Below are 25710 nucleotides of genomic sequence, written 5' to 3'. Positions count from 1 at the left end.
TGATCAATCATGTGACTGATATATCATTCCGTCTTTAATTTTTTCAAATACGGTTTGACATCAGCACAAATATCGATTACACGGAAATATAATATATTTATTCCGACTACTTCTAATAACATGATACGAAAAATAAGTCTACGGCCAAAAATGATCGATTGACAGTGTCGTAATTTTCAACACTTCCTGTGTTGACGTAAATTCCAAAATGGCAGATGGGAATCGGTGGGAAGGTAAAAGACACGTTGGAGGTTCACAATTTTTGTCACATTTACATCTTAGTGAATAATGTTACATTAGATAAGACCTATGACAGAATTTGAAATTTTAAATGCTTTTTTTATAAAACACGCAATTAAAGCCTAAGAGAGTGTATGTAATAATAGTAGATGACAGCCACACACTGTAGCACCAAGTTCATTGAAGAGTCTCATCATTGACACGGCTGTTTTTACATGCATTTTTTCTATTAAAAAAGGTCAACGAGCCTATTATGCGGAATTCTTGTTACAGAATTACATGTCTTGAAAACGATGCTATCTTTATAATTTGAAGGCAATAACTGTATAAAAATAATCTGCGCACTTATGAGTACGTATGAGTGATAAAAAATAAACAGCTGCCATATATATTCACCTGTAATTCATTATAACATTGATTTTTTTCAGATCTTAGGAAGCAAGCCAGACAATTAGAAAATGAAATTGATTTGAAACTGGTGTCATTCAGTAAACTTGGAACAAACTACAGTGGAAGTAGAGAATACCATGGAAACAGGTGATATTTTATTGACAGGGATGGATAAACACAGCTTGCATGTCCACTAAGAGTGTCGTCACATTTGGTTGTCACACTGTTTGCAAGGTTGATGAATCTGAAAACCTCAAAAAGCAATCTCTATTAAGCTGTCTTAGGCTTCGTTCACATGCAATGTCTATTTTCTAAATTCTATTTTCTATTCGCGGTATGTCTTATGATCACGGTCTGTGCACTGAATATCCCGCCGCGTAATTACTGGCAGCGCGAGCCAGTTACTATAAGTTACTATAAGTAACTGGCTCGCGCTACCAGTAATTACGCGGCGGGATATTCAGTGCACAGACCGTGATCATAAGATAGCGCGAATAGAAAATAGAATTTAGAAAATAGACATTGCATGTGAACGAAGCCTTAAAGCAGAATCCCAATTAAAATCAGTAATCTGTTTTCAAAGAGATATTTTGAAATGATCTCACATATAACATATTCTAAAATTGAGTAGCATGGTTTATCAAGCAGAACTCTCTGCCAGTCTCTGATGTAATATGAGGAAAATACAGAATATAACACTGTTGGAAAATCCTTTTTTTTTTACAGCTACTGATTCTCTGTAATGCAGTCAATGTCATTGTTATGTGTGGAGATTTTGTTCCTCTTCCCATTCTAGACATTAAAAATGTAAACAAGCACATAGCTGATAACAACATAGCTATCACTAAGGATGGGTAAACAGCTCAAGGCCATGGGTAATGGCTAAAATCTCTTAGCTATAACTTCAGAAATGATCTAAATACTTACATGTGGCAGTAAGCTTTATGAGGTTTAAGATTCATTTACTTATCAAAGTGAAGGCACCAGAGACAGTTGTGAAATTGGAAAACACTACGATATGCATGGGGCATGATTAGGAACATTGATTAACTGTGGTGAGTGGGTAAACCTGTACTTGTACAGTTGCAGTGCATGGTGCAGAGTTAACAGTGTGCTTAGCATCAGAAATATGTGACTTTGAACTTTTAAGCACCATTCTGTGAACATTCCCTGATAAGTACAGTACAAGTTACATCATTGAAGGTCACCCTCACGTTTTTTTATAATAATCGAGGAAACTAATGCATGTGGGAAGTACTAATCCTGCATGTGCCTGGTCTTTTCTAAACATATGGGGCAGCATGTGTTGCTGATTTCTTAACATGCCCCAAAATCTAACAAGTTCCAAGAAATATTGTATGCATGTGTTTGACCTAGTTATAAGTGGTTCCTGATTGAAACATGGCTGTGACGTGGTCATCTGGTTTTTAGTGACATCTCTTTAAACATGATCCTAAATAGATGGTGAAAGTGTTTTGAATGTGTGGATACCTGTTTTTCATTTTAAACTGCTTGGAAAATCTCTAGAAACATTGATTTTATTTAGAAGGGGTTTATGGGTGACATATGGGCATTTTACATGGATTTAATGTGTAAGTTTATATTTTTTGGTGGTATTTGATTTTATGGCAAATAATTATTGTAAGTTGTATTCATTTTTTGTCAAGGGTGTCGTTGGTGTAAATGTTGTGATATGCAAGGTTTAATTTTCAGCAAGGTGCACTGTGCTGGTAACTCAATACCCTCTCTTATCTCATCTTTCTTTCCTACCTTATTTAAATATCTTGTCTGCAAATTACTGTCATGAATAATAAATAGATAAATGCCATGGAAAATGAAATTGACATGTTGAATAATAATAATAGAGTAGATTTTCTAATGTGAGACTAATACTGATATATGATGCAAATTTACTATATTATTAAAATTAGGTGGTATGTTTTCTTCTTACTGTTAACCCCTTGCTGTACTGGATATTAAGCATTACTAGTTTAATGGCCCCTTTGCATGGAATTCTGAATGTTGCACCTCTAAGGATGAGGTATAAAATTTTAATTTATAATATATAACTTTCTTAAGTTGGTGAATTTAGGCATTGATGTTTAAAAAATTGTGCAGCAGATGATTTATATATAAAATTTTATGTGTAAAGTATGTCATGGCATTTAAATAAGATGAGCTTTATACATTCCAAAAAAGGGGAATTTTTTTGTGAACTATGTGGTAATGGTTGAGACCAGAAATGCTTCTCTGATTTTTTTCTTTTATCTGCTTGCACTTAATTGTTATTATTTGGATGCTAGTAAATTGACACTTTTCTTTTGTTTATTCTGCCTTCTTGCTTCAGTATTGAGGATGCCAGTGATCATGAGAAAAGGTATTCCCACTCTTAAGTTTTTGGTAATGGTCTGTCTTTAAAGCTTGAGTGCTAAGGTCAAACTTTTTTGGGGGTGATGGTACCTTCTGGTATGTGGGTAGCTGAAATGGCTATGGTTAACTTTGGCCTATTTGATATTAGAGACATTTGTTTTTAGAGTTGATACCATTGTACATTTAATGTCAGAAAATTGGTGCCACTTCTGGTGTTGACACCCTAACAAAACCGTGTGTAATCTTTGTGGCTTGGGTGGTTTTGCGATTGAAAAGTGTGTCTGCATATGATTATCCTTATAACAACAGAATTTTGCATCCATTTGCTATATCTCTATGAAGTCCTTAGGTATGAATGGGAAGATGATACTTGAGACCTTAAAACTATTTTATTATCATACTGTACAGCAATAATTATTTTGTAGATGATCAGTCAAGATGACTCTTTCTGAGAAGAGAAAAAGAATGCACCTGGCTAAAATAAAACATTTATGTACTCATAACTTAATTTTAGAGGTTACTTTAAACAGAATAATATTTGTACCACCAGTGTAGGCGCTGGCGGTACACATGGTTTTAGTCCCGACCCGTATGTTCCGCCGGCTCCTGCGGCTCCGCCGGCTCCTGCGGCTCCTGCGGCTCCGCCGCCAAGTCACCGTTACCGCTTCTCCTCCTAGACGGTAAGGGTCTCCATACCCATCTCTTGGATTTAGGTCACCTATAATCTCAACTCGTTCCACGTAAAATTTGGGCTTTGTCGGTATTGGGGTCTAGGTGTGGCGCTCATTGCAATGCACCCTTGTCCAAAAATGGCAAAATTAAATGCTAATTATCTCCCCTACGGAAGGAATTATGGGAAAATTTTCTACAGACAGCTTTCCAAAAGTCATATGTGTAGATTTCAAATATGCCCTTGGATTTGACCTTTGACCTTTATTTCAAGGTCAAACGGGCCAAAATTTTCAAAAAAACAAAATTTTTGCCGAAAAAAAAAATTTTTTGCGCTCTTATTCAGACACCACACAGACTTAACTAATAATATTAATGGAAAGTGTTACCCTTCGGGTCATCTTTCATCTCCGTGAATTTAGGGTCAATCGGTGCATTTTCACGGGAGTAGCGGCCATAAGATATCAAAACTGAAAACTGTCTCTAATTCGGGAACCGTTAATGCTAGACACCCATTCTTTTTTGCATTATGTAGAGCATGTAAAGCCCAACACTGGAGGTGGTCTCCATTTTTTTGTATTCCATACGGTTTTCGAGTTACGCTTTATCAAAAAGTACATATTGGTGGTGAAAGCAAAATGTGCAGGCTTGGCAAAGCAGACAACTTGTGGTCAAAAATGACATTATTTCATCAAATTTGAACATCTGGAACTTCAGAGCACCTCCCATTTCAAGAATTTTGACCATATGACCTTTTCTTTATTTTAATTAATTTTTTTCTGTAGGAAATTTATGGCACACTATGGTAACTCCAATATTATACCATTTAGTCCCTTATATCTCCAAAACTGGCAGAGATAGGTCCATAGTTTCTATTGAACTTGAATAGGAAGTCATATACTGGCAATCTAAACGTGACCTTAAAATTGACCTTTGACCTACTTTTCACCATGAACTGAACTTTGCAAATTTTGCTTCCCTTTTATCTCCAAAACTGGCAGAGATAGGTCCATAGTTACTATTGAAGTTGAATAGGAAGTCATATACTGGCAATCTACATGTGACCTTAAAATTGACCTTTGACCTACTTTTCACCATGAACTGAACTTTGCATATTTTGCTTCCCCTTTATCTCCAAAACTGACAGAGATAGGTTCATAGTTACTATTGAACTTGAATAGGAAGTTATATACTGGCAATCTGAGTGTGACCTTGAAATTGACCTTTGACCTACTTTTCACCATGAACTGAACTTTGCAAATTTTGCTTCCCTTTTATCTCCAAAACTGGCAGAGATAGGTCCATAGTCTCTATTGAAGTTGAATAGGAAGTCATATACTGGCAATCTACATGTGACCTTAAAATTGACCTTTGATCTACTTTTCACCATGAACTGAACTTTGCATATTTTGCTTCCCCTTTATCTCCAAAACTGACAGAGATAGGTTCATAGTTACTATTGAACTTGAATAGGAAGTTATATACTGGCAATCTAAGTGTGACCTTGAAATTGACCTTTGACCTACTTATTATCATGAACTGAACTCTGCTAATTTCTTTCTCTTTTAACTCCAAACCTGGCAGAGATAGGCCCATAGTTACTATTGAAGTTGAATAGGAAGTCTGGCAATTTACTGTGACCTTGGAATTGACCTTTGACCTACCTTATGATGAACTTAACTTTGATTGTACCATTTTTTTAGTTATATATATATTTTTTGCATATTTTGAAAATTCTCTTCGATTGCATTTTTACAGCTTGTCAAGCACAAGACTAGTGGCTGTCTTCCTTTTTTTGTGTATGTGGGGGTCTATACGAATGTGCTTGCTCCAGCTGGTGGTACAATATTCGGAGGCGGTATCGCCTCTCTGATCCTCTAGTTCTTTTTAAGGCACCAATTCATAGTTGAACCCCAAGAGGAGTTGTTCAGTCTTATATCATTGTTTGTTTTACTGTTTTTAGTGACACTGCACCTCTCCTTAACAAAGCCAACAGTGAGCACATGTTTGAAACCATGGCCATGGAAATAGAGCAATTACTGGCAAGGGTAAGGGGGATAACTTCCTGGCATGGATGTTTTTGCAATGTTAATGAATAAAAATGTTGATACTTACTTAACAAGTCATTGGATGAAATTGAGTACCATAATTAACACATGATTATTATGTATATTGACATTAAAGTTTTCTTAAATTTAAAATCTTAACATAGGCCAAATAAGCTTTGATACCACAGAAGCGGTTCACAGTGAATTTTCAAAGTTGATTCTTCATTGCATGTACATGTAAAAACTGGAATTTTACCATTTCAGTTGACCCAAGTGAATGACCAGATGGCAGAATACACTCAGAACATCAGTGTGAACTCTCACAACTCTGCCTTGCTCCACACACTCCAGAGACACCGAGATATTCTCCAGGATTACTCTCATGAGTTCCAAAAGACAAAGGCCAACATCACGGCGTGTGCTGAGAGAGAGGACCTGCTCGGCTCAGTCAGGCGAGATATTGAGTAACTGGTGTTTCTTTGTTATGTGTGGCTTTTATGGGAGACAGGATGATAAGGGAACCTTCATCTTTGATGTCATATGTATTTGGTTTTTGTTTCTTTTTTTTTTATGAGCTTAAGAGGGGAAGCTTTGTTTTTCAGTTTTGTTATTTGATTTAAAGATGAAATGGACAAAATGTGTCACAAACTGAATTTTTACTAGTCTTTTATAGAAGAACTAAGATGCAATTGTGTGGCATCTGTGCTTTGGAGGATACCAACCCTTTTCTTCCACACATGGAAAATTGTTTTAAAAAATGTAATTATTTTCTACTTTGCTGCTTTGTCAACAATGGCACATATGGTAAAAGGTGCCATTGAATATTTGCAGTGCTTACAAGAATGCCACCCAGAGGAGAACAGATCTATACTTGAAAGAAAATGAGCACATAAGAAAGTAAGTATGATACACAGAAAAGTGGCAGTTATCAGAAGTGCTAAAGATTAAGTGACTTTATATTGTCACAGCAGATGAGGAAAGAGTTGACGTCGATTTGATTGGTAATGTTTAACACATGACAATGAATGGCATATCCAGTGAAAATCTTTATATTTTTTAAAACTCACACTTCAGCAGCTGCATTGATTTTGTGCACTGTATGATTACATTATTGAGCTGCAATGCTCCAGAGGTGCTAGGGGGTTCAAGGACCACTCTCCTGGGGCTTGACACATCAGTTACATATATAGGTAGCTTCAGAGCTATGTATATCTATTTAACGTGGCATCTCTGGCTAGCACTGGCATTCGCCTGCCTAAACACAGCATCCATTTCTTCCCTCTCTCTCTCTTGTAATCTTTAAGTGCTTGAAGTTAATGTTAATTTATTTTTATTTTCTTTTATTTTAGCTCTGACAGACTTTTAGATGAGCAGATCAGGTAAGAGGGTGCCTTCCAGATGATGTGACATAGATCTGATGGGTTCCTATCACACATCCATCTGACAATTCAGTTAAAAAAGGTTACTTGGAGTGAGGGGCTACTTGCAATTGTTGGATGTGATAGACCGAACTACTTGAACCAATTTTATATTAGTCTATAGTCTATTAGTCTATATTCCTTTATGATAAAAATACTATAAAAAAGCTAAGGAAAGCACTGATAAAAATAAAATGCCCATGAAAGTTTCAGCGAGTAACATAATCTTTTTAGTCCGGTTGCTTAGGGCAAAAAAATGACACAGCGGATAAAAGCACCAAATTTTGCATGTGGGTACCTTTTGACATACTAAATCAAATTAGAGCCGTAGCCCACGGAAAAAATTTACCGTTTGGCCAAAAAATCCAAAATGGCCGCCAATTTGTGAAATTTTGTAGAAATATATACATATCTATGTTGATTTTTATCAAATTAAGTATTTTCTCAATGTTTTCCACATCCTTATTACCCATATTATGCATATGTGTCAGATAACAAACTAGTGTCCTTGGACTTATTGAAAAATCCAAGATGGCCGCCGTATGGCATAGGAATACTAGAACATGTACAAGGGTTTTCAACTAAATAATGCCAACTAGGAAGATGCATTGCCCACTATCTAATTAATTTTGTTTCTTATTACACAAATAATATATTTGTGGGGAGTAACTAACCTTTATTCACAGGCAATTCGAGAAAAATCCAAGATGGCCCCCATATCAAAGGAATACTAGTATACACATAGGGCTTCTTCTGCCATGGAGATATAATATTAATTGATAAATTAGGTTTGTTTCTGAGTATTTTCCACATCTTTTTAATTAACGTAATACATATGTGATGAGAATGTTATGTGTATCCTTTTTGAAAACAAAACAAAACAAAATGGCTGCCATTAGCCGTAGAAGGTGGGGTTCAGTTAATACCTGTGAGAGATAGGCTTACAAATAAAATGAAGCTGAATTCAGTTGTTATTCTTTTTTTTTTTTAGTATTATTATCCCATGACACATATCTGTTAGGTAATTAATGTCCATATTTTATCATTTTGGGGAAATCCAAGATGGCCTTCTTTTCCTCATAGGAAAACTGGTGCATTAGATTTTATAGGCACTTCTAAGGCAAATGAGGGTAATCATGATATTTTTTCAAAATACTTAAGGGTATACACTTGTTACCCACCAGATAGATATCTAAAAGTCCAAAAAGAATGTGGGAAATACCGAGAAACAAAATTCATTTTATATTGAACCCAATGTTTCTCTGGCAGTAGTTGACTGTACTATTCCTATTGTGAATTGCAGCAATCTTGAATTTTCTCAAATATGCAAGATGCACACTTGCTACACACCAGATTTATAAAGAGTAAGGTTAATAAGGATGTCAACATGTTTAAACATCAAACGGCTTTATTTGAACTGTTCTATTAATTGACACCTATGTGCATTTGAATGATATATTCCTATGACAACTGGCAGCTATCTTGGGTTTTCTCCGAATAATACTCAAGGATATATACACTTTCAAAACACACATAGTCTTTCATAGGATATGAAAAACATTTAAAAACGACCCAAAGTTAACTACATTTAAATCGTACTCGGTGTATCTCTAGCATTATTTGATTATGTGTTCGAATATTCTAATGACAAAAGGCAGACATCTTGAATTTTTTCAGAATACCCAAAGATACACACATGCTACAGACCAGGTATACATCATAGGGGTAATAATAAATGGAATGAAAACCATAAATTATTTTTAAAACAAACCCATGGAAATGTAATTGTATAATGAACCATATGCCTCTCTAGCAGCAATTGAAACCCACCCATTAGTATTCCTATGTTAAATTGTAGGTATCTTTTTCTCAGATCCAAGGATACACAGTATTTACCCACCAGATATATATCATAGGACTAATAAGGATGGGCAAAACTTGATAAGCAAAAACAAATTCACCCTGGTAGTAGATGAAAAGCCATGGATGTGCGGTTGTAATTCCAGTAGTATTCCTATGGCCAGTGACGGCCATCTTGGGTTTTCTCAAAATGATCAAATATGCACATTTATTACCTGCTAGATATGTATCACAGTGTAATAATAATGTGTAAAACACTAAAAAAATAAACTGAATTTGATAGTGAATTAGCTGGCATTAGTTCCAACCCTTTGTAATACTAGAAGTATTCCTATTACATATGACGGCCATCTTGGATTTTCTCAAAATGCCCAAGAATACTGTTAGTTACTAACCACATACATATTGTTTGGGTAGAAAGGATGTGGAAAACACTCAGAAACCAGCTTAATTTGATAGTGAAAAACTAATCTTTCCAGTTGCCATTAGTTGAATTCCCCGTATACTAGAATTCCTGTGGCACATGGCAGCCATCTTGGATTTTCCAAAATGCCCAAGAACACTTCGTAGTTACTCACCACAAACATATTATGTGGGTAACAAAGATCTGAGAAACAGACTTAATTTGATAGTGGACAACGTATCGTTCTAGCTGGTAATAGTTGTGCACTAGTATTCCTATGGCTGTTTCTATGGCAAATGACAGCCATCTTGGATTTTTTCAAAAAGTCCAAGGGAACTTGTTTGCTATCTGACATATATGAATAAAATGGGTAATAAGGGTGTGGAAAACTCTGAGAAAATAATTTATTTGATAAAAATCAACATAGGTATGAACATATTTCTAAAGAATTCAATAAATTGGCGGCCATTTTGGATTTTTTGGCCAAACGGTAAATTTTTTCCGTGGGCTACGGCTCTAATTTGATTTAGAATGTCAAAAGGTACCCACATGCAAAATTTGGTGCTTTTATCCGCCGTGTCACGATTTTTTCCTTAAGCCACCGGACTATTTAACATTTTATTGATATGGCTCTGGTTTTGTTGTCTCTGTTTGACCTAGATCTTGACTCAAATCACTGATTGTTATTAAGTTTTGTTTTTTGTTTTTTTCCAGCATTGCCATGGCAACAAAAGAAAACCTCCAAGGACAGAGAGGGACCTTCAACTCAATAACACAAAAACTTTCAAATATGGGGAGTATCCTTTGACTGTCTATGCCACTGCAGTACTAGCATTTAAAAGAGTACATGTAAGAGTACATTTTCTGCTTGAGTAATAGGACATTTTCCCTTTGTAACCTTAGTTGGTTTTTTATATTTTTATTTTTGAGTGTGTATGTAATGGATGGGAAGTGAGAGTACATCATGAAGTGGGGTATGTACAACATTTAAATGTTTATTTTGCACTTTTTTATTTTCATGATAATGATTCATAACTAACTTTTTATAATGAAAAAAATCCTTAACATAGGTCCAGATCGTTTTCCTGTGATAAATAGCTTAATACAGAAGGTGAACTTGAGGAAAAGGAGGGACGCTATTATTTTAGGATTTGTGATAGGCATCTGTGTAGTACTGTTACTGATTTATGCATTTCATTAGATTTTGGGACAAGTGAAGACAGGATGGACATTTCTTACAACTTCTTCAAACGTGGCATTAGGAGCATGATTTATAATATTTATTAAAAAATCTTATTTATTTTGTCCAAAGCAATGACTCCAGTGCTGGGAAACTGTAAAAAAGGATTACTATACAAAATATAGACATGAACTCACTGAGTGCATGACAGGGTGTTGGGAAGCTAAGATACTCCAAATAAAAAGCCATGAAATAAGAATTTTGGAAGATTTTATTGAAGAGCATTTTAAGCAGTAAGAAAAGCTTTCATTGGTACATGACTGGTTGATACTGGTGTCTGTCATAAACGCTGACATGATGCCATGCACACTGAACAAACATGAATGCTGACATGACGCCATGAACACTGTCATGGTGCTGTGAACACTGAACAAGCAAGAACATAAGAACACTTGCGAATATTGGCAGGATGCCAAAAACGCACGCATAAACCAAAGTATATTTTCCAGACAAAATGACATGACATTAAATTGGATTGATGGGCACCTTCATGGTTGTGTTGTTTTGAAGGTGCTATAGATAAAAATCTGCTGTTGTGGTATGGGTGTATGAATTTTGATATTTACGTATGTATATATGGGTAAAGTATGTGAAAATGATTATAACAAAAATATTTTACTCCAAATACCTTGCTATTTTTCGTTATTTTTAAAATGAGTTCATGTTTTTATCAATATCTTTGATAAGAAAAGAAACCCATTATGTGAGTAGCACCTACAATACATGTATATTTCTCAATATTGCTATTAAGGAGGCACTGCGTGGGGTTTTGTTACAAAACCTCAAAAGTCTGTTATGTGCTTTGTTAAACAAATGAAATTGTTGCTTCCATGGAGAGGATGCAGAAGTAGAAATATAAGGAGGGAATGTGCCCATTGTTTTGGCTTGTTCAATTTTTGAACTATTACTTTTGTATCCACTGAGATCAGTTGGTTCTTGAGATTTCAATTTCCAGTCTTTTCACCAAACATCCCAAAATCTTAAAACCAAATAATCGACCAGGAAAATATCCTCTGTGTATAGGTGTATTCATTGTCTTAAGTTCCTGCAAATAGGCGTCATATATGTGACCTCTTACCGGGCTTATCATTGTTTGGTAATTTAGTGCTTAAAGTTGCGTTCATTTTTAGATTTTTTTACCCAGTTTTAATGTCCACGCTTAAAGATGTCATAATTTGAAAAGCCCTATCGATGTCATCAACGGATAAAAAAAGTAAAATACACTTAAGCCAATACAATGATTCTGGTGGAAATGGGCCTTTGTATGTTGACTATTTTGAATGCAGAACCCGGGGCTTTATCACCACTGTTAATTTTAAAAGTCCGTGTGTGCAATAGGAACAAAATACCCATGGGAGTTCAAAAGTCTTTTTTTATATATATATTTCGAAATCATTTACATACAGCGGTTGTTTGATTTGTTACATTTTACTTCCTGATAGGTTTACATGCGCCTGCGTAAGCCATGCTGAGTTTCTCACCTTCCTGGGCCCGGCTGAAATAATAAGGCAAAAGAGAAAATTGTATCAAGTCGATCAGTGTCTGTTATTCACCCTTTTTTAAGATGAAAGCAGGAGTAAAGTAACATGTTGAACATCAACAATTATATTGGTAAGGTAAAGAATATAACGGCTCGGTGCTTTTACAGGAATGTTGCTGTAAAGTGGTTACACGGCATTTTCAGAGCTGTAGAAATCGACCGAATCGTGCTGATTAAAAAAGTGCACTTGAATACTTACAAGCAGGCTGCAGACTTCAGTGAACAAGCGTTCCCGTAGGTTCTCCCGTCAGTACCGCACACCGGGTCATACTGCATTGTGCACATGATCATGCACGTTTCGGGGACCTTGGTGGGGGGCTGGGTTGTCTCTTGCACGACCACCTTGCACTCGCCATCGGCAAGTTTGGTAATCTTAACTCCGATTTTGCCCGCCCTATAATAAGAGTTGGGAATCAAATGTTAAAGTTTATGGCAATAGAGTCAAAACCCTTGGATGGAATTCCGAATATTGTTCTCCACGCAAGTGAATTGGTGTTTGCGTTAAACCTGTATATTGAGGGATTTGATGAAAACGATATGTTTATATAACAAAAAATTGTCAGTCGTTCTAATAAAATTGTAAGTGTATATTTATCACGTACTGGCATGCCGCCACAGTCAAAGAGCAGTCATTTCCATATGTTTTTCCATCGCTACCGCACACCGGGGCCCAGTTAAATGGGCAGAACATGGGACACTCTATCTCCGCAGATGTTACTGAAATATGGCAAAAGAAAATAAGGTGCGTTTCCTGTCGTTCCCATTCACTGTAAATTTACTCAAATTACCAACCCCTCACCCGCATGCTTTTTACAGCGCTATAACACTAGACGACGTGCTGAAAATCCTTTACATCTGATAACATACGTTCTCCCGGTAACTGTTTTCTAGACGTAATTATAAGGTCAAATATCTCGTAATAATACGTTTCCGAAACTAAATGTAAGGTAACTTGCCTTACCTGCACCGACCAAGACTACCAGCAAAAATGCTGCTTTCATATTGAAATTCTCCAGTAGCAAAACTTGAATGTGGCGGATAAAATAAATGCGCCCGAGTTTTACCAATCCCAAGTGAAAAAGGACAGATGGTATATTAAACCTAGGGATTTCGTCAAGTCATGATCTTGCCTTATCGGCCAATGCCAATAGAACACCAGGGGAGCTCAGAGAAAGACGTGGTAAAAGATTACGATATTTCATTAGCAGGGACTTCAGTATTTTAAAAACCTCCGTCTCAACAGTGAAACTCTCAGTTTTGTTTATGATCTTTGATGTTTTATGATATCCACTGGTTATAACTTTTCTTTTGATATGACTATAAATAAATAATTAACATACCTGCAACTATCATGCGATGTTTAACTTCCAATTCAATAGCAAGTAATGTTTGAAATTATTCTTAGTTTTAAAGCGAATGCGCACAAAAATTTTAACAGTGAAATGCGAAAAGTATCAGATGCAGAAAATGCACATTAAATGATTTGACAAAATCTACGGCAAATGTATTCACAGGGAAAACAATATTCGTGAACATTTGAAAGGGCACTTCCCAGATTGAGAAAAACGATACAATGCAATACACTGATAAATCGATTAGGAGAGGGCCGTAGCCTGCTGCAGATCGTTCCCGGTCTGTGTCTGATATATTCAGGCCCGTAGCCAGGGGGGTTAGGGGGGTTCGAAAGAACCGCCCTATGTGCCGGGAAAAGGCCCCCTGGGTAAATTTTTATCTACGTACACGAAGGATTCATGGTGAAAAAAAAGGTCCAATTTTTCAAAAAACGACCCCCCCCCACCTCTGAAATCGCTGGCTACGTGCCTGAGTACTTCTGCATTAGTCCATAGAAAACAGGAAAATCCTTTTTAAGAATATTATACACAGGCGTACACGTACATGACAAACTACCCGTCACCTCACATCCGTCAGTAAATGTAAATAGAGCACAAGTTTACAAGCGAGTTTAATACATTTATTGCTCTTTATGGTTGTAGATTAGAAAGAATTACAACAACACCGGTTTAAATCATGAAGTTCAGGTTTGATCAAGTATTCGATGACTTCATTTTTTATCAATCTCACTTTCAAAAACATTGCTTTAAATCGCTTGATCCAGCAGGATGAATTTTAAACGAATTTAGGTCGATAATAAATGTTCGAAATATAAATCACTGTGGATTTTGTATTGTACGGTCAGACGATGCTATAAGTATCCCGTACATTTTACGATTTCAACGTAATTGCGAATATTTGAGAACTGTATCCCAATTCTTAGATAGATCACTCGCTGTGACCGAAGACCGAAGATCAATGAAAGTCAGAGTCAAACGGCTATGCATCTACTAGTAGCTGTGCTGATGTCCGAGGAGAACGGTGCACTGGTCAAAAGAGGGCGCCTTCTTCTACTGCTTGCACTCACCGTCGTATACTTTGCTCAGCTTGGTGCCAGGGGAAACCTCGGCCACCCTGTAAAAATGTGAAATAAAACGTCATGTAAATTTCTGTTTTAAGTTAAGTGTTTGAAATCAGCTACTTTGTAATGTGTCATAGAAAACGAGGTACATACTGTCTAGATTTTCTTCTTTTCTATCTCAGTGAATATTGACTTAAAGATAACTACCCCATATAACTTTCAGAATGAAAAGTATTCCTTACAAGCAAGCCATCAAATTGAGGTTGCACTGGTTGGAATAAGTGGTATAGGTAACTTCGCCCTCCGGGGTGCTAGCAGAGCCACAGACGGGTTGGTAAGTTGTCGGACACACCTGATCACACTGACTGCCAGAGTTGGTCTGAACTGCGACAGTCTTGCATTCACCATCAGCAACCTTGTACAGCTTCTCGCCACCGCTTATACGTAATCTGGAATTTACCGGTAAACACGTACGATTACTGCATCATCAAATAAGGCCTGTCTGAAGTTTGAAAGTTCTGTATGAGCAAATAAAATAGGTGGCGAAATGTATACAGAAAGACAGAATTTGATGTATATCTTTGTACGTAAAATTACCTCGTAATTGAATTTAAAATTTTCCGGAGAAATACGTACTGACAAGCCTTGGCATTCAGGTTACACTCGTTGTTATAGGTGACACCGTCACTCCCGCAAACGGGAAGGAGAACGAAGGGACAGATGGTATTGCACTCCTCTACTGGGGCTAAGGCGGGAGAAAAAATATACGATTATTTTAACTTTCTTTTTTATTGAATTTATAGACTTATAAGCATTTGATCAAAGACAATTCCTGTGTTGGAATATTCAAGGTAATTTCAACCGATATACAGAACACATGAGATAAATGCAATGTGAATTTTTGATGAAAAATCGTCTTGAAATATGTGTAGCATTATAGTTATATTGCTATCCCAAATTTTAAGATGTTAGTTTCAAATAAGAGTACAGCAAAGTAAAACACAATCGGATTCAATGCATATCAACTACAAAAAAAGGATAACTCAATAAATCGGTCCACAATTACCGACGGAGTTGGTCTGGACTGCGACAGTCTTGCATTCACCATCAGCAACCTTGTACAGCTTCTCGCCACCGCTTACACGTAATCTGGAATTTTAAAAAACGTGAAGAATCAGTACAAACTCAGATGAAGGCCTGTCTTAAGTTTGAAAGTTCTGTAAGAACGCTATAAAATAAGGATGTAATGTGTGCACAAAGAGGAATACAATACAATGATCTCGTAAATTATTTATTAAAAACTTTCCGGGGTAATACGTACTGACAAGCCTTGACATTCAGGTTACACTCGTTGCCATAGGTGACACCGTCACTCCCGCAAACGGGACGGAGGATGAAAGGACAGATGGTATTGCATTCCTCTACTGGGGCTGAGGCGGGAAAAATGTACGATTACCTTTAATCCCATTTTATCGGATCAATAGACTTATAAACATTTGATCAAGAACAACAATTCATGAGTTGGAACATTCAAAGTGACTTCAGTCAAGGAGTTACAACAGTTGTAACTCCTTGTTTCAGCCAACATTCATAAAAACTTGAGATGATTATGAAGACCAATGTGAATTTTTCATTTAAAAATCGTCTTGAAATATTTATCGTATAAAAATTATGTTGCTATCTTAAATTTCAAGAGGGAAGTTTCAAATTAGAGTACAGCAAAGCAACTAAGAGATAAATAAACTGATAAAAGGCATATAATCACACATAAAAGGCTAAATCAATATCTACATAAATCAGCTCAGACTTACCGACGGAGTTGGTCTGGACTGCAACAGTCTTGCATTCACCATCAGCAACCTTGTACAGCTTCTCGCCACCGCTTACACGTAATCTGGAATTTACAGGTAAACACGTGTGATCAATGCAGCATCAAAATAAAAAATAGGTGGTAAAATTTTCACTCAAAGATGGAATACATTGTTTATCTATTTACGTTAAATGATCTTGTGATTTGTTATTAAAAACTTTCAGGGGTAATACGTACTGACAAGCCTTGACATTCAGGTTACATTCGTTGTTATAGGTGACACCGTCACTCCCACAAACGGGACGGAGGACGAAGGGACAGATGGTATTACACTCCTCTACTGGGGCTAAGGCGGGAGAAAACGTACGAGTTGCTTAAAGTCCTTTTTCATGAAAAAAAATCGTCTTGAAATATTTATCGTATTAAAATTATGTTGCTATCTTAAAAATTTCAAGATAGAAGTTTCAAATTTGAGTACTGCAAAACAAATTTGAGTACTGCAAAACAATAAACTTATAAAAAGCATATAATCATCCATAAAAGGCTAAATCAATATCTACATAAATCAGCCCAGACTTACCGACGGAGTTGGTCTGGACTGCGTCAGTCTTGCATTCCCCATCAGCAACTTTGTACAGCTTCTCGCCACCGCTTACACGTAATCTGGAATTTACAGGAAAACACGTGTGATCAATGCAGCGATATCAAGTAGGTGGTAAAATGTACACACAAAGATGGAATACAATGTTAATCTATGTACGTAAAATCTCGTGATTTGTTATTAAAAACCTTCTGGAGTAATACGTACTGACAAGCCTTGACATTCAGGTTACACTCGTTGCCATAGGTGACACCGTCACTCCCGCAAACGGGAAGGAGGATGAAAGGACAGATGGTATTGCACTCCTCTACTGGGGCGGCTGAGGCTGTAAAAAGCATAAAATTAGCAACTAGACTAAAAATATGTCACAAACTTCAGAATTACTGTCATAAACTATAATTTTAAGATGCAAAAAACTTCTTATATCGGTTACATATAAAAAGGATACATGTTATTGTATTTAAGTATAAGGAAATATTTCAGCACTTTAAGACTTAAAGCACAAGACCGATACTGATATTGCAATTTAAATCCTTCCTGTTATCTGTAAACGTGCAATACCTGTAAGAGCTAAAGCGAGCATCAAAGCCAAGATCTTCATTTTTGACAAAAGCACTTCTCGATTCTTCTAGCACCTGTTAAAAGGCTGTGAATTTGAGGATGAACCCGAGCAGTCTGCAAAACTCGCCGAACGGATTGTCTTAAATAGCTGGCGAGCGTGCTCCGCTCCTATTTCCACCGTCTCATTGATGTCCCATACAAGTACTTGACAAAATGACATTCTGGATAAGTTTGAAGAACCCCTACTTCAGATAGCAGTCGTCTTGTCAATATTTTCGATCATAAAATGCATGTTCACAACATGACCAATCACAGATTACTCAATCGGAAAGGTAAACAGCATGGGGAATATCTATTCATCCTTTCTGCTTTTTTTTTCACTGCGAGAGATCCACTTTGTATAGGTGTTTCAACGGTTCACATTTTAAATGAATATTGGTGGTAGCTCTCATTAATGAAAATTCATCAGTTAGCCTGTAAAAGTTTACACGGATAGCCTGTATAAAGTATTTCTATAATATCACAAAAAAAAAACACTTGCTTTTGAATGATACGCTGCTCAGGCATCCATTAATAACCCACCTTCTAAATAATGACACCATGTTTCGCAGAAAACAGCAATGGTTTTGTGGGAATTTTTTATGGAATATCACTAAACGAAAGTAGGGGAAAATATAAAGGACATCCCGTTATAAATATCAAACTGCTGACGCTAAGCTGATAAAAGACTGTGCCCAGCCTTGAATCAACAACGGGAGATCCTGGGTGGTGTATGGCCATATATATATAATGTAGACAACGTCAGTAGATTTAAATCTGAAAATCCTGGTGTAACTACGGGGGAACCGAAGGTCATCCGGTTAACTTTAGAGGGTGCGGTCTTTTTTCTTTCTTTTTTTTTTAAATAAAGTATATAATAAAATAAGAGATATTAATAACTGTTCAATTCATTATAATTGACATTTTCTTTTAAAATGTCAGCTGTCAACTGAAGTTTTCTGTTGAGGTAGGTTGACGGGTAGCAAACCAGAAATTGAAAATTCTACTATGTATGCCTGAACTGCAGCAAGTGAATATAATTGGCAAAAACTGATGCCAAACGCTATATTTCAAACTCCGCTTGTACAAAATAGATGTTGTGCAGGACGAAGCGGTAAGGCACATTGGAAAAAGAAATTAAATGCGACCATGAGAAGAGCATGAACTGTTGTGTTCTTTCGAGATTTACGGTCTAAGAAAAAATTCTGAGAAGATAAGTCCTGCCAAATAACTGCAAGTGACATCTTATTTATTTATTTATTTATTTATTGGGGTTGCATTGCATTCCCGAAAGAACACCAGATGCAGAGATTACAAAGGGATTTTTCACCTCTGTCACTGAACACACAACCTTCGACTAATTGATAAAAAAAGATGTATCATGTGTCTATGTTGTTACCAAATATCCCTGTACATAATATAATTTTTTTCTTCAGCGGCATTTTATTCTGTTTATTTTATTTTCGATTTAATCTTTTATAATCCATTTTACTGCGTTTTTATTTCAGTTTTAAGCATTTTTCATTTCACCTCCTCTCGACATTGCTCAGTAATATGGCCATGCGTCAAAGCTATTCCGACAGGGCAAATATTTAAGCGGAACGTCAATGGTCACCGTCGTACATGTAGCTACAGAAATAAAAAGTGACAACCAATGAAAATTGCAATGAAAACTTTCGCGGTATGTCTGCTTTCATCTTGAATGAAAAATTGAAACACCGGTATTAAAACTTTATTCGAACTTGAGTTGTAATGCTAGCAGATGCAAATCTAACACACACTATGTACAATAATGAAAAATGAAAGAAACACTCTTGATCAAATGAGTCAGGAATTTTTGGATAGTTACTGGAGAACGAAAATTTGAGGTTATGCTACATAGCAATAGTGGGATACGGTGACGTAACGAAAATCATTGTGTAATAGATCAAACCAGCTTATGATCAATAAGAGAAATTATGTTGTTGTGGTTTGATTTTCTAACTTTCACTATGTCAGTGATGAGATGGACAATTCTGATTTGTTTCCTGTAATAATCCTCATAATTTCGCTGGATATACATAGGTTACTATAACTGCTAATAATTTAGCCAGAGACATGTCTTTGAAAAATTACATCAAGTGAGTATTCAAAATGTGGCCCCGGAAGAGGGTAATAGACGCGCGAATTGAGTGTAATGACCCTCTGCAGAAAAAAAATTATATTGACACTTAAGACGAATATTTTAATGATCTACACATTAAGTGCTTTACGGATTCATCAAAATTTTAATATCCATCAATCTAATTTTTCAAACAGTCCCAAACCAAGGATTTTATGGCTTCAATGAAAAAAATCTTTTTTTTTTTCGCTTTTCAAACATTTTTATCTGTAACCAACACATCTTTACTTAACGCCTTTAGAGCATATAATAAAGGAATTAATTCCTGGACATAAAATTTTAGGTTCTAAAGCGCTGCTGGACGACGTTATAATTTATGTCTTCATCGAGTGTGAAATCTTATACCAACTTTATCACTTTCAAAGTGGATATCACTGCGTTGACATTATACATTCCACAGGAAAGGTCTCACATTAGAAATAAAGAACTTGAGTAGCAAGTAAGTGCTGAAATTAAGATCACTAAGCACTTTTTACTTAGGTTTCAACACAGCCAATGTCTCCTTTGTGACCTGAAAGTTAAAAAGTAAAGTGTAACAATAAGCTAACCTTTCAGACACGAAGAAATATTTTTTCATGCTTACCTATTTAAAACCTTACTTTGATGTAAGAGGAATAAAATTACTCTTCTGTTTTTGTGCTTGCAAAATAAAGTTAAAGTTCAATTTTTTAAAATTTAACAGCTTATCTGTTACACTAAGGAAAACATGCGAGCCACTACCCATAGAACATATAGTCGCTATCTTAGAGCATCATGTGGTCTTCGAATATTTAAAATTGTTGAGACGTGCCAAATGACCAAATGTTGGTATTTAATGGTGCACTAAAATCGCTATCAACAATGTCGACAATATCATTGTAAATAACAAGATTGGTAAAGTACAACAATTACCATTATGATCAAACAGCCAAGGGTTTTAATTAGTTTGAAATAAGGGGAGCTTACTTTACCAAAAAGAAAACTAGACACGCTGGTAAACATTGGGAGGGGGCTGCCACTAAAATGGCTTAAAACGATTCCGACGGTTGCCAACAAAGAGACTGCTGGTAGCGAGATTTCTGTTAATTTTTGAACAAAACTTATATTTTTTAACCAAATAACGGAAGTGTATATAGGGCATTTTACAAACTAAAAAGAGACCTACCGTGTTTCTTTTCTGTTTCTTCGCAAAGCTTCTTAAACTTCCCGCTGGACACAAGTTTTTGGAAACCGACGTTCCAGTAGGAGTTGAAGTCGCTGTCCTTCCGTGTTACCATGGCTTGGCCAACAACAAAACAGCTGGTCCCATCCCCGACCTGGTCTAGGTACGTCATCTCCGCTTCCATGTCCCGCTGTCCGGCAAAGCCTGCATCCACCTTGAAAAGTGAGAACATGTAAAAACAACAGCAATAATTTAATTGTATGGTAAGGAGATGGCATCGAGACCTAGTGAAACGAAGGTTTAACTGGAGTGGTTCGTGGTTTATGATCTTTCGTTCTACATGTTTTTGTATCCAAATGCAGATAAATATTAATCCTACTTTAAAATAGCATTATACATATTTTTCCAAAGACTGATTGAGGCAACCTCTCTCTCTCTCTCTCTGTGTGTGTGTGTGTGCGTGTGTGTGTGTGTGTGTGTGTGTGTGAAATTACCGTGCCACTAAGTATGCTATCTCTTAACTGGGCAGGGCTTGCCACTGTAAATTTTTGTTCCTCTCTCAACACCGACCCGGACACTGCCGTCCAGCGGGCCACGCACTTGTCATTGCTTGCCCAGCCATGGAGAAACCCTGCAAGTTGAGATGGTCGGACAAATGTAGAAACGTGCATGCAGAAAAAGTGCTTTATACTGAATATTTTCGAAACAGGGCGGGGGGGGGGGCATAACCACAAAAATAAATGATAGTTTGAGCTGACCAAATTTATTCATCACTTAAATCGTACTACACGTTAATCATAGAGTTTTTCTGTACTGCCATTGCTGTAGTGGACTCTAGATACATGTATCTCTATATGATATCACCAAAAGGTGCAAAACAACAAGTAATATTGTGGTAGAGGAGAATGTACAACAGGTACAATTTTAAAAGCATTTCTAAATATGGTCTGTAATTTAAGTGACCGACAGAAAAGAGGAAAAGAGAATGCTAATTATGACCTGGTGAAGAAAAAATCGGTACCGTCCCTCACCGATTTTCTTTCCAGTGATGTCTCTCCAGTCAAAACTTGCAGTGCTATTTTTAGAGACGAAGAAGAAGGAGCGTGTTGTTTTGATAAATGGCACAGAAAATGAGAAGACTGCCAACCTGTCTACCGTCGCCGCCCAACCAGTGCAGGCATCGTACCACCCGGCCATCAGACCTAGCGTGGGAGAGAGTACTGCATGGTTTAGTGATCTGTCCATATACGTGTATATATATATACGTGTACAAATGTTTGAAATAATCTAGCAAGATGCAGTAGCATGTAGACCTATTAACTAAATAATTTCATACAGAGTAGAAGAGAGACAGGGGAAGCTACATATTCAGACAAGTTGCGGCGACTTAGATAAGATTTCTTACCACAGGAAGCCAATCTGATCGTGCTGTTGTCCCGCCCACCGCTGTTGTAATACCGTTAGATTGCCTTCCTGAGGTCAGAAGTCGTGGTGAAACTTTCTGCTGACTTAACACACGTACACTTAGTATAAAGCCGCCAAAACCTAAAACTGGAAATGCAGTCAAAGAGAATGTCCGACCTTGACCTCCGACAGCATGTTGTCCGCCTGCTGAGGCCCAGCAATTGGAATATTTGTCCCACACTGTTCTGCAGTCCATGTTGGCCTCCCTGCACACTATAAAATGAAGATATTGTAGATGCGTATAGCATATCTGTCATATTTGCTATGGCATCGAAATAACGTGGCCTACGCAAATATACCTTGTAAAAATCTATTTAATAGTTTTTACATGCTTAGCCTACTGCTAAGATACACATGTACTGTTGCTCAATTTTATTACAGGTTTTCAAAGAAACCTCCATACGATGCACAGCACATGTTATGTGATTACATGTTTTTACCTGCATCTACAATATCTTGGTTAAACCCTGCAAGGTAACCACTTTCGTCGCTGAAAACATAAGTAATTTAAAAAAAGAGTATAAATACTGAAAACTTAAGTTATACAAAAGTGACATTTCATCTGCAGACTGAGATTTATAAATTTTCATCATTTTTTTTTTTATAATACATGCATATATGGACCCTGCAAATGTATGAGCTCTTTGAAGAATTTCACTCAGGATATCTCAAAGTAAACTGTATCCAAGAGTAAAGAAAAACCTACATGTAATCATGTGCTCCATAGTCGTGCCCCACTGCAACCAACCATATTCTTTTCTTGGCGCCTTGCGAGCCACCGCTTGTACTGGAGCTCGATAGTGTCTCCGTCTGCTGGCTAGATGACACTGTTCTGTTGTCACCTTCTATGGTGACTGTAGCTCCTGGTGGACGGGACAGAGCCACCGCAGCACAGGTGATAGCAATGATGCTCACAAAACAGAGAATGGCAAGTGTCAAGGACAAGCACCATCTTGAGAATAGAGTGTCTTCTGAAAAATTAAGTGGTCAAAGGAATACAGGGATGTTTGGTCTTTGCTTCCTATATTCATAAATATTGTGCTAATGGATTTGTTGTAAAACTTTATCTTTTTCTTAAAATAATTGGTAAAAAGTGGAAAAAAGAATTATAATCTCGATTCAATGCATTCCATAGCTATACTGCATTGGAGACTGGGAAAGCCACCCTGTGTGACTTGACTCTTTGTTATGGCGACCAATTAGCATTGCCTTTATTATGATAAAATAACAAGTGAAGATTTTTGTCAGCATTCCATACGTAAATATGATATTGATATTCTTTTTTAAAAAACCTTAAATGTCGAGATAAAACACGTTCAATGATGAGTTAGTTAATGAGCGAGACCCATCCAATTTTTTGAGGAAATCAGATGTTTTTTTTCAAGTGAAAAATGCATCCCCATAGACTAAAATAGAAAAATAGGGACCCTGTATTCCAGCTGCTTCCCTCATTATACATCAAGTGTTTGAATCATTACAAAAATCAGGAAAAAAATGACTACTGACCCTGTTTACAGAGAGTTGCCGCTCGTTAACCAACTTATAAGTTTTGTATGGCCTTGTTTTGGTATTTGACGATGCTCCTTTTACTGGTGTAACGACTACATATTAATGGCCTTTGGCCTGCACTGTCGAGTAACAAACTAATACTGAAGGCTGTCAAGGTTATAGTTGCGACCTAGGATAGAAGATAAATGTTTGATTCTAGTTGGGTCTCAAAAGCTAGTTCACTTCCTTTACCTGGATTCTTTATCGTGGCTTCACTCTCTGTTATTTGACCGGCAGAGGGAGTGACCGAGTCAGACAAACGCTGCATGGGTATCCCACTGTCTTCACCGTTAGTTTTACTCATGGTGGAAATATTTACATAACAAGGTGTAGCATGGACGTCGTTGATGGGCCACTTTTATGCAGAGTCGCATTCTAGCAGAGAAATAGAGCAGGGTGGTACGTGACGTGCGTGCAAAGGCAAACAGAAATAAAGGTTACATACGACAACAGCCTATAGACATAGGGCCAAAACTTTTATGAAATAAGCAACTTATAAACAGTAGCTTACCGATTGTTCTTCTAAGGAGACTATTTGTAGGATCTGGGTTAAGATATTTAGTGAATTTTGACTTTATCGGCAATTACATCCTCACCAGCTACCCGTTGGTGAATTGCCTTATCTTAAAACAACCGAAACGTATACGAAACATATTTTTTTGCATATATAAGATTTTGCGAAGAACATGACTTGAAAAGATGCAATATGCCCTTGAAACTTACTCGCAGATTTTGTAAATAAGAAAATGGGAAGATCTAAGAAGTCGGTATAAATTCCAACAATCCTGTTTCAAGATTTGAAGTTTGAAATCAATTTTAATTTTTTACCAGGACAAATAAAGCACAAACCATCACATTTATTAATCAATTGTAATTATTCATGCATGGCTGTGATTTCGTCATTGTCTTGGAAAACTTTCTGCTCTCCTAACGCATTTTCGATGATACAAAACAAGTGACGATTCGATAAAGTCTGGGGACTGCTCAGTACAGGAAGTCGCTGTTTTACGAGGGTCCTTGTCGCGTATTGCTTCTTGAAGCATGCGCCCGGACACACGCTGTTGTGTTTTGCTCTGTCATGCGTAATGCCTATGACACGTTAACAATTTGAATGCAATATAGCCAGCCCTTAGATTCTTGTTCGTCCGTGCACAACACTATTTCTATGCGGGAACATAAGTCATTGCAAAGACATCAAATCTTGCGTATAAATAAAAACAGAAAACGTGCCTGAATTTTTCATTCTACATGCTATAGAATTAGTAGAGGTATAATCACTCTGTAAGTGATCGAAGGGTTAGTTTTTGAAAATTATATTAAAAAACTTATATTTCAGTATAAATTTCAGTAGAAATGCTCCCGTGGTAGGTCATAGAATACAAACGTTTATCTCAGTTAATAGACAGCGCGATTTCATATCTCATATTCTATGCCTGAATCTTTGATAAGAGTGTCAGGGGAAATAGTAAAATGAGGAAGTTTTAAAACGTCTACCACTTGAACTTTCGACTTCTATATCACTGACATAGGTTAAATCCATGATAGTTGAAACCTAAAAATGGTCTTTTTGATCAAATGCATTGTCCATTCTAAATTGAATAATTGTTTATCAGTAATGTAATCTTGTTTGTTGCTTGAAAGATTATTTACGACTGGTATTGTTTAACATGACTACCCCTGCTAGGAGTGGAATTAATTCTGCTAATCTTCGTGTCTTTCTGGAGGTATGGCGTAGTTTCGTGTTCAAAGGGCACCTCGATTAAGGTACGCTACTTACGGTTACAAGACTAAAGA

General features: G+C 36.7%; 3 protein-coding genes across 7 annotated transcripts; 1 reads left to right on the top strand and 2 right to left on the bottom strand.

Annotated features, from left to right (window-relative positions):
- The first annotated feature begins 64 nt into the window (after positions 1–64).
- Positions 65–11263, top strand: LOC106162100 (Golgi SNAP receptor complex member 1). 5 transcript variants are annotated; one of them, XM_013539253.3, is made up of 9 exons: positions 65–233; positions 669–777; positions 2978–3007; positions 5633–5717; positions 5982–6181; positions 6549–6614; positions 7067–7096; positions 10113–10195; positions 10475–11263. In XM_013539253.3, the coding sequence occupies exons 1-9, from the start codon at positions 209–211 to the stop codon at positions 10597–10599; spliced, it is 753 nt and encodes a 250-aa protein (XP_013394707.1). In that variant the 5' UTR covers positions 65–208; the 3' UTR covers positions 10600–11263. The 5 variants fall into 5 exon arrangements, with proteins under 5 accessions (XP_013394707.1, XP_086857849.1, XP_013394692.1 ...); XM_013539238.3 differs by having other exon boundaries at positions 72–251; XM_013539245.3 differs by having other exon boundaries at positions 167–251; positions 5982–6169.
- Positions 11264–11992: 729 nt separating this feature from the next.
- LOC106162081 (ovoinhibitor) lies at positions 11993–17776 on the bottom strand. Its single transcript, XM_087017172.1, has 14 exons — positions 17564–17776; positions 17210–17327; positions 16982–17064; positions 16639–16747; positions 16403–16485; positions 15913–16021; positions 15658–15740; positions 15228–15336; positions 14834–15040; positions 14598–14644; positions 13140–13298; positions 12781–12895; positions 12378–12572; positions 11993–12133 (listed from the first exon to the last, which is right to left on the bottom strand). The coding sequence occupies exons 1-14, from the start codon at positions 17601–17603 to the stop codon at positions 12067–12069; spliced, it is 1524 nt and encodes a 507-aa protein (XP_086873298.1). The 5' UTR covers positions 17604–17776; the 3' UTR covers positions 11993–12066.
- A 1542-nt stretch (positions 17777–19318) lies between these two features.
- Positions 19319–25430, bottom strand: LOC106162141 (uncharacterized). Its single transcript, XM_013539291.2, has 8 exons — positions 24109–25430; positions 23075–23339; positions 22809–22858; positions 22486–22581; positions 21936–22106; positions 21399–21535; positions 20908–21118; positions 19319–20274 (listed from the first exon to the last, which is right to left on the bottom strand). The coding sequence occupies exons 1-8, from the start codon at positions 24218–24220 to the stop codon at positions 20240–20242; spliced, it is 1077 nt and encodes a 358-aa protein (XP_013394745.2). The 5' UTR covers positions 24221–25430; the 3' UTR covers positions 19319–20239.
- Positions 25431–25710: the final 280 nt, after the last annotated feature.

Source organism: Lingula anatina, chromosome 1 (genome assembly GCF_051362555.1).
Source record: "Lingula anatina isolate TDL-2025a chromosome 1, LinAna3.0, whole genome shotgun sequence".
Taxonomy (NCBI): Eukaryota; Metazoa; Brachiopoda; class Lingulata; order Lingulida; family Lingulidae; genus Lingula; species Lingula anatina.
The sequence above is the reverse complement of the archived record's forward strand: the minus strand, read 5'-3'. Positions and strand labels throughout refer to the sequence as shown.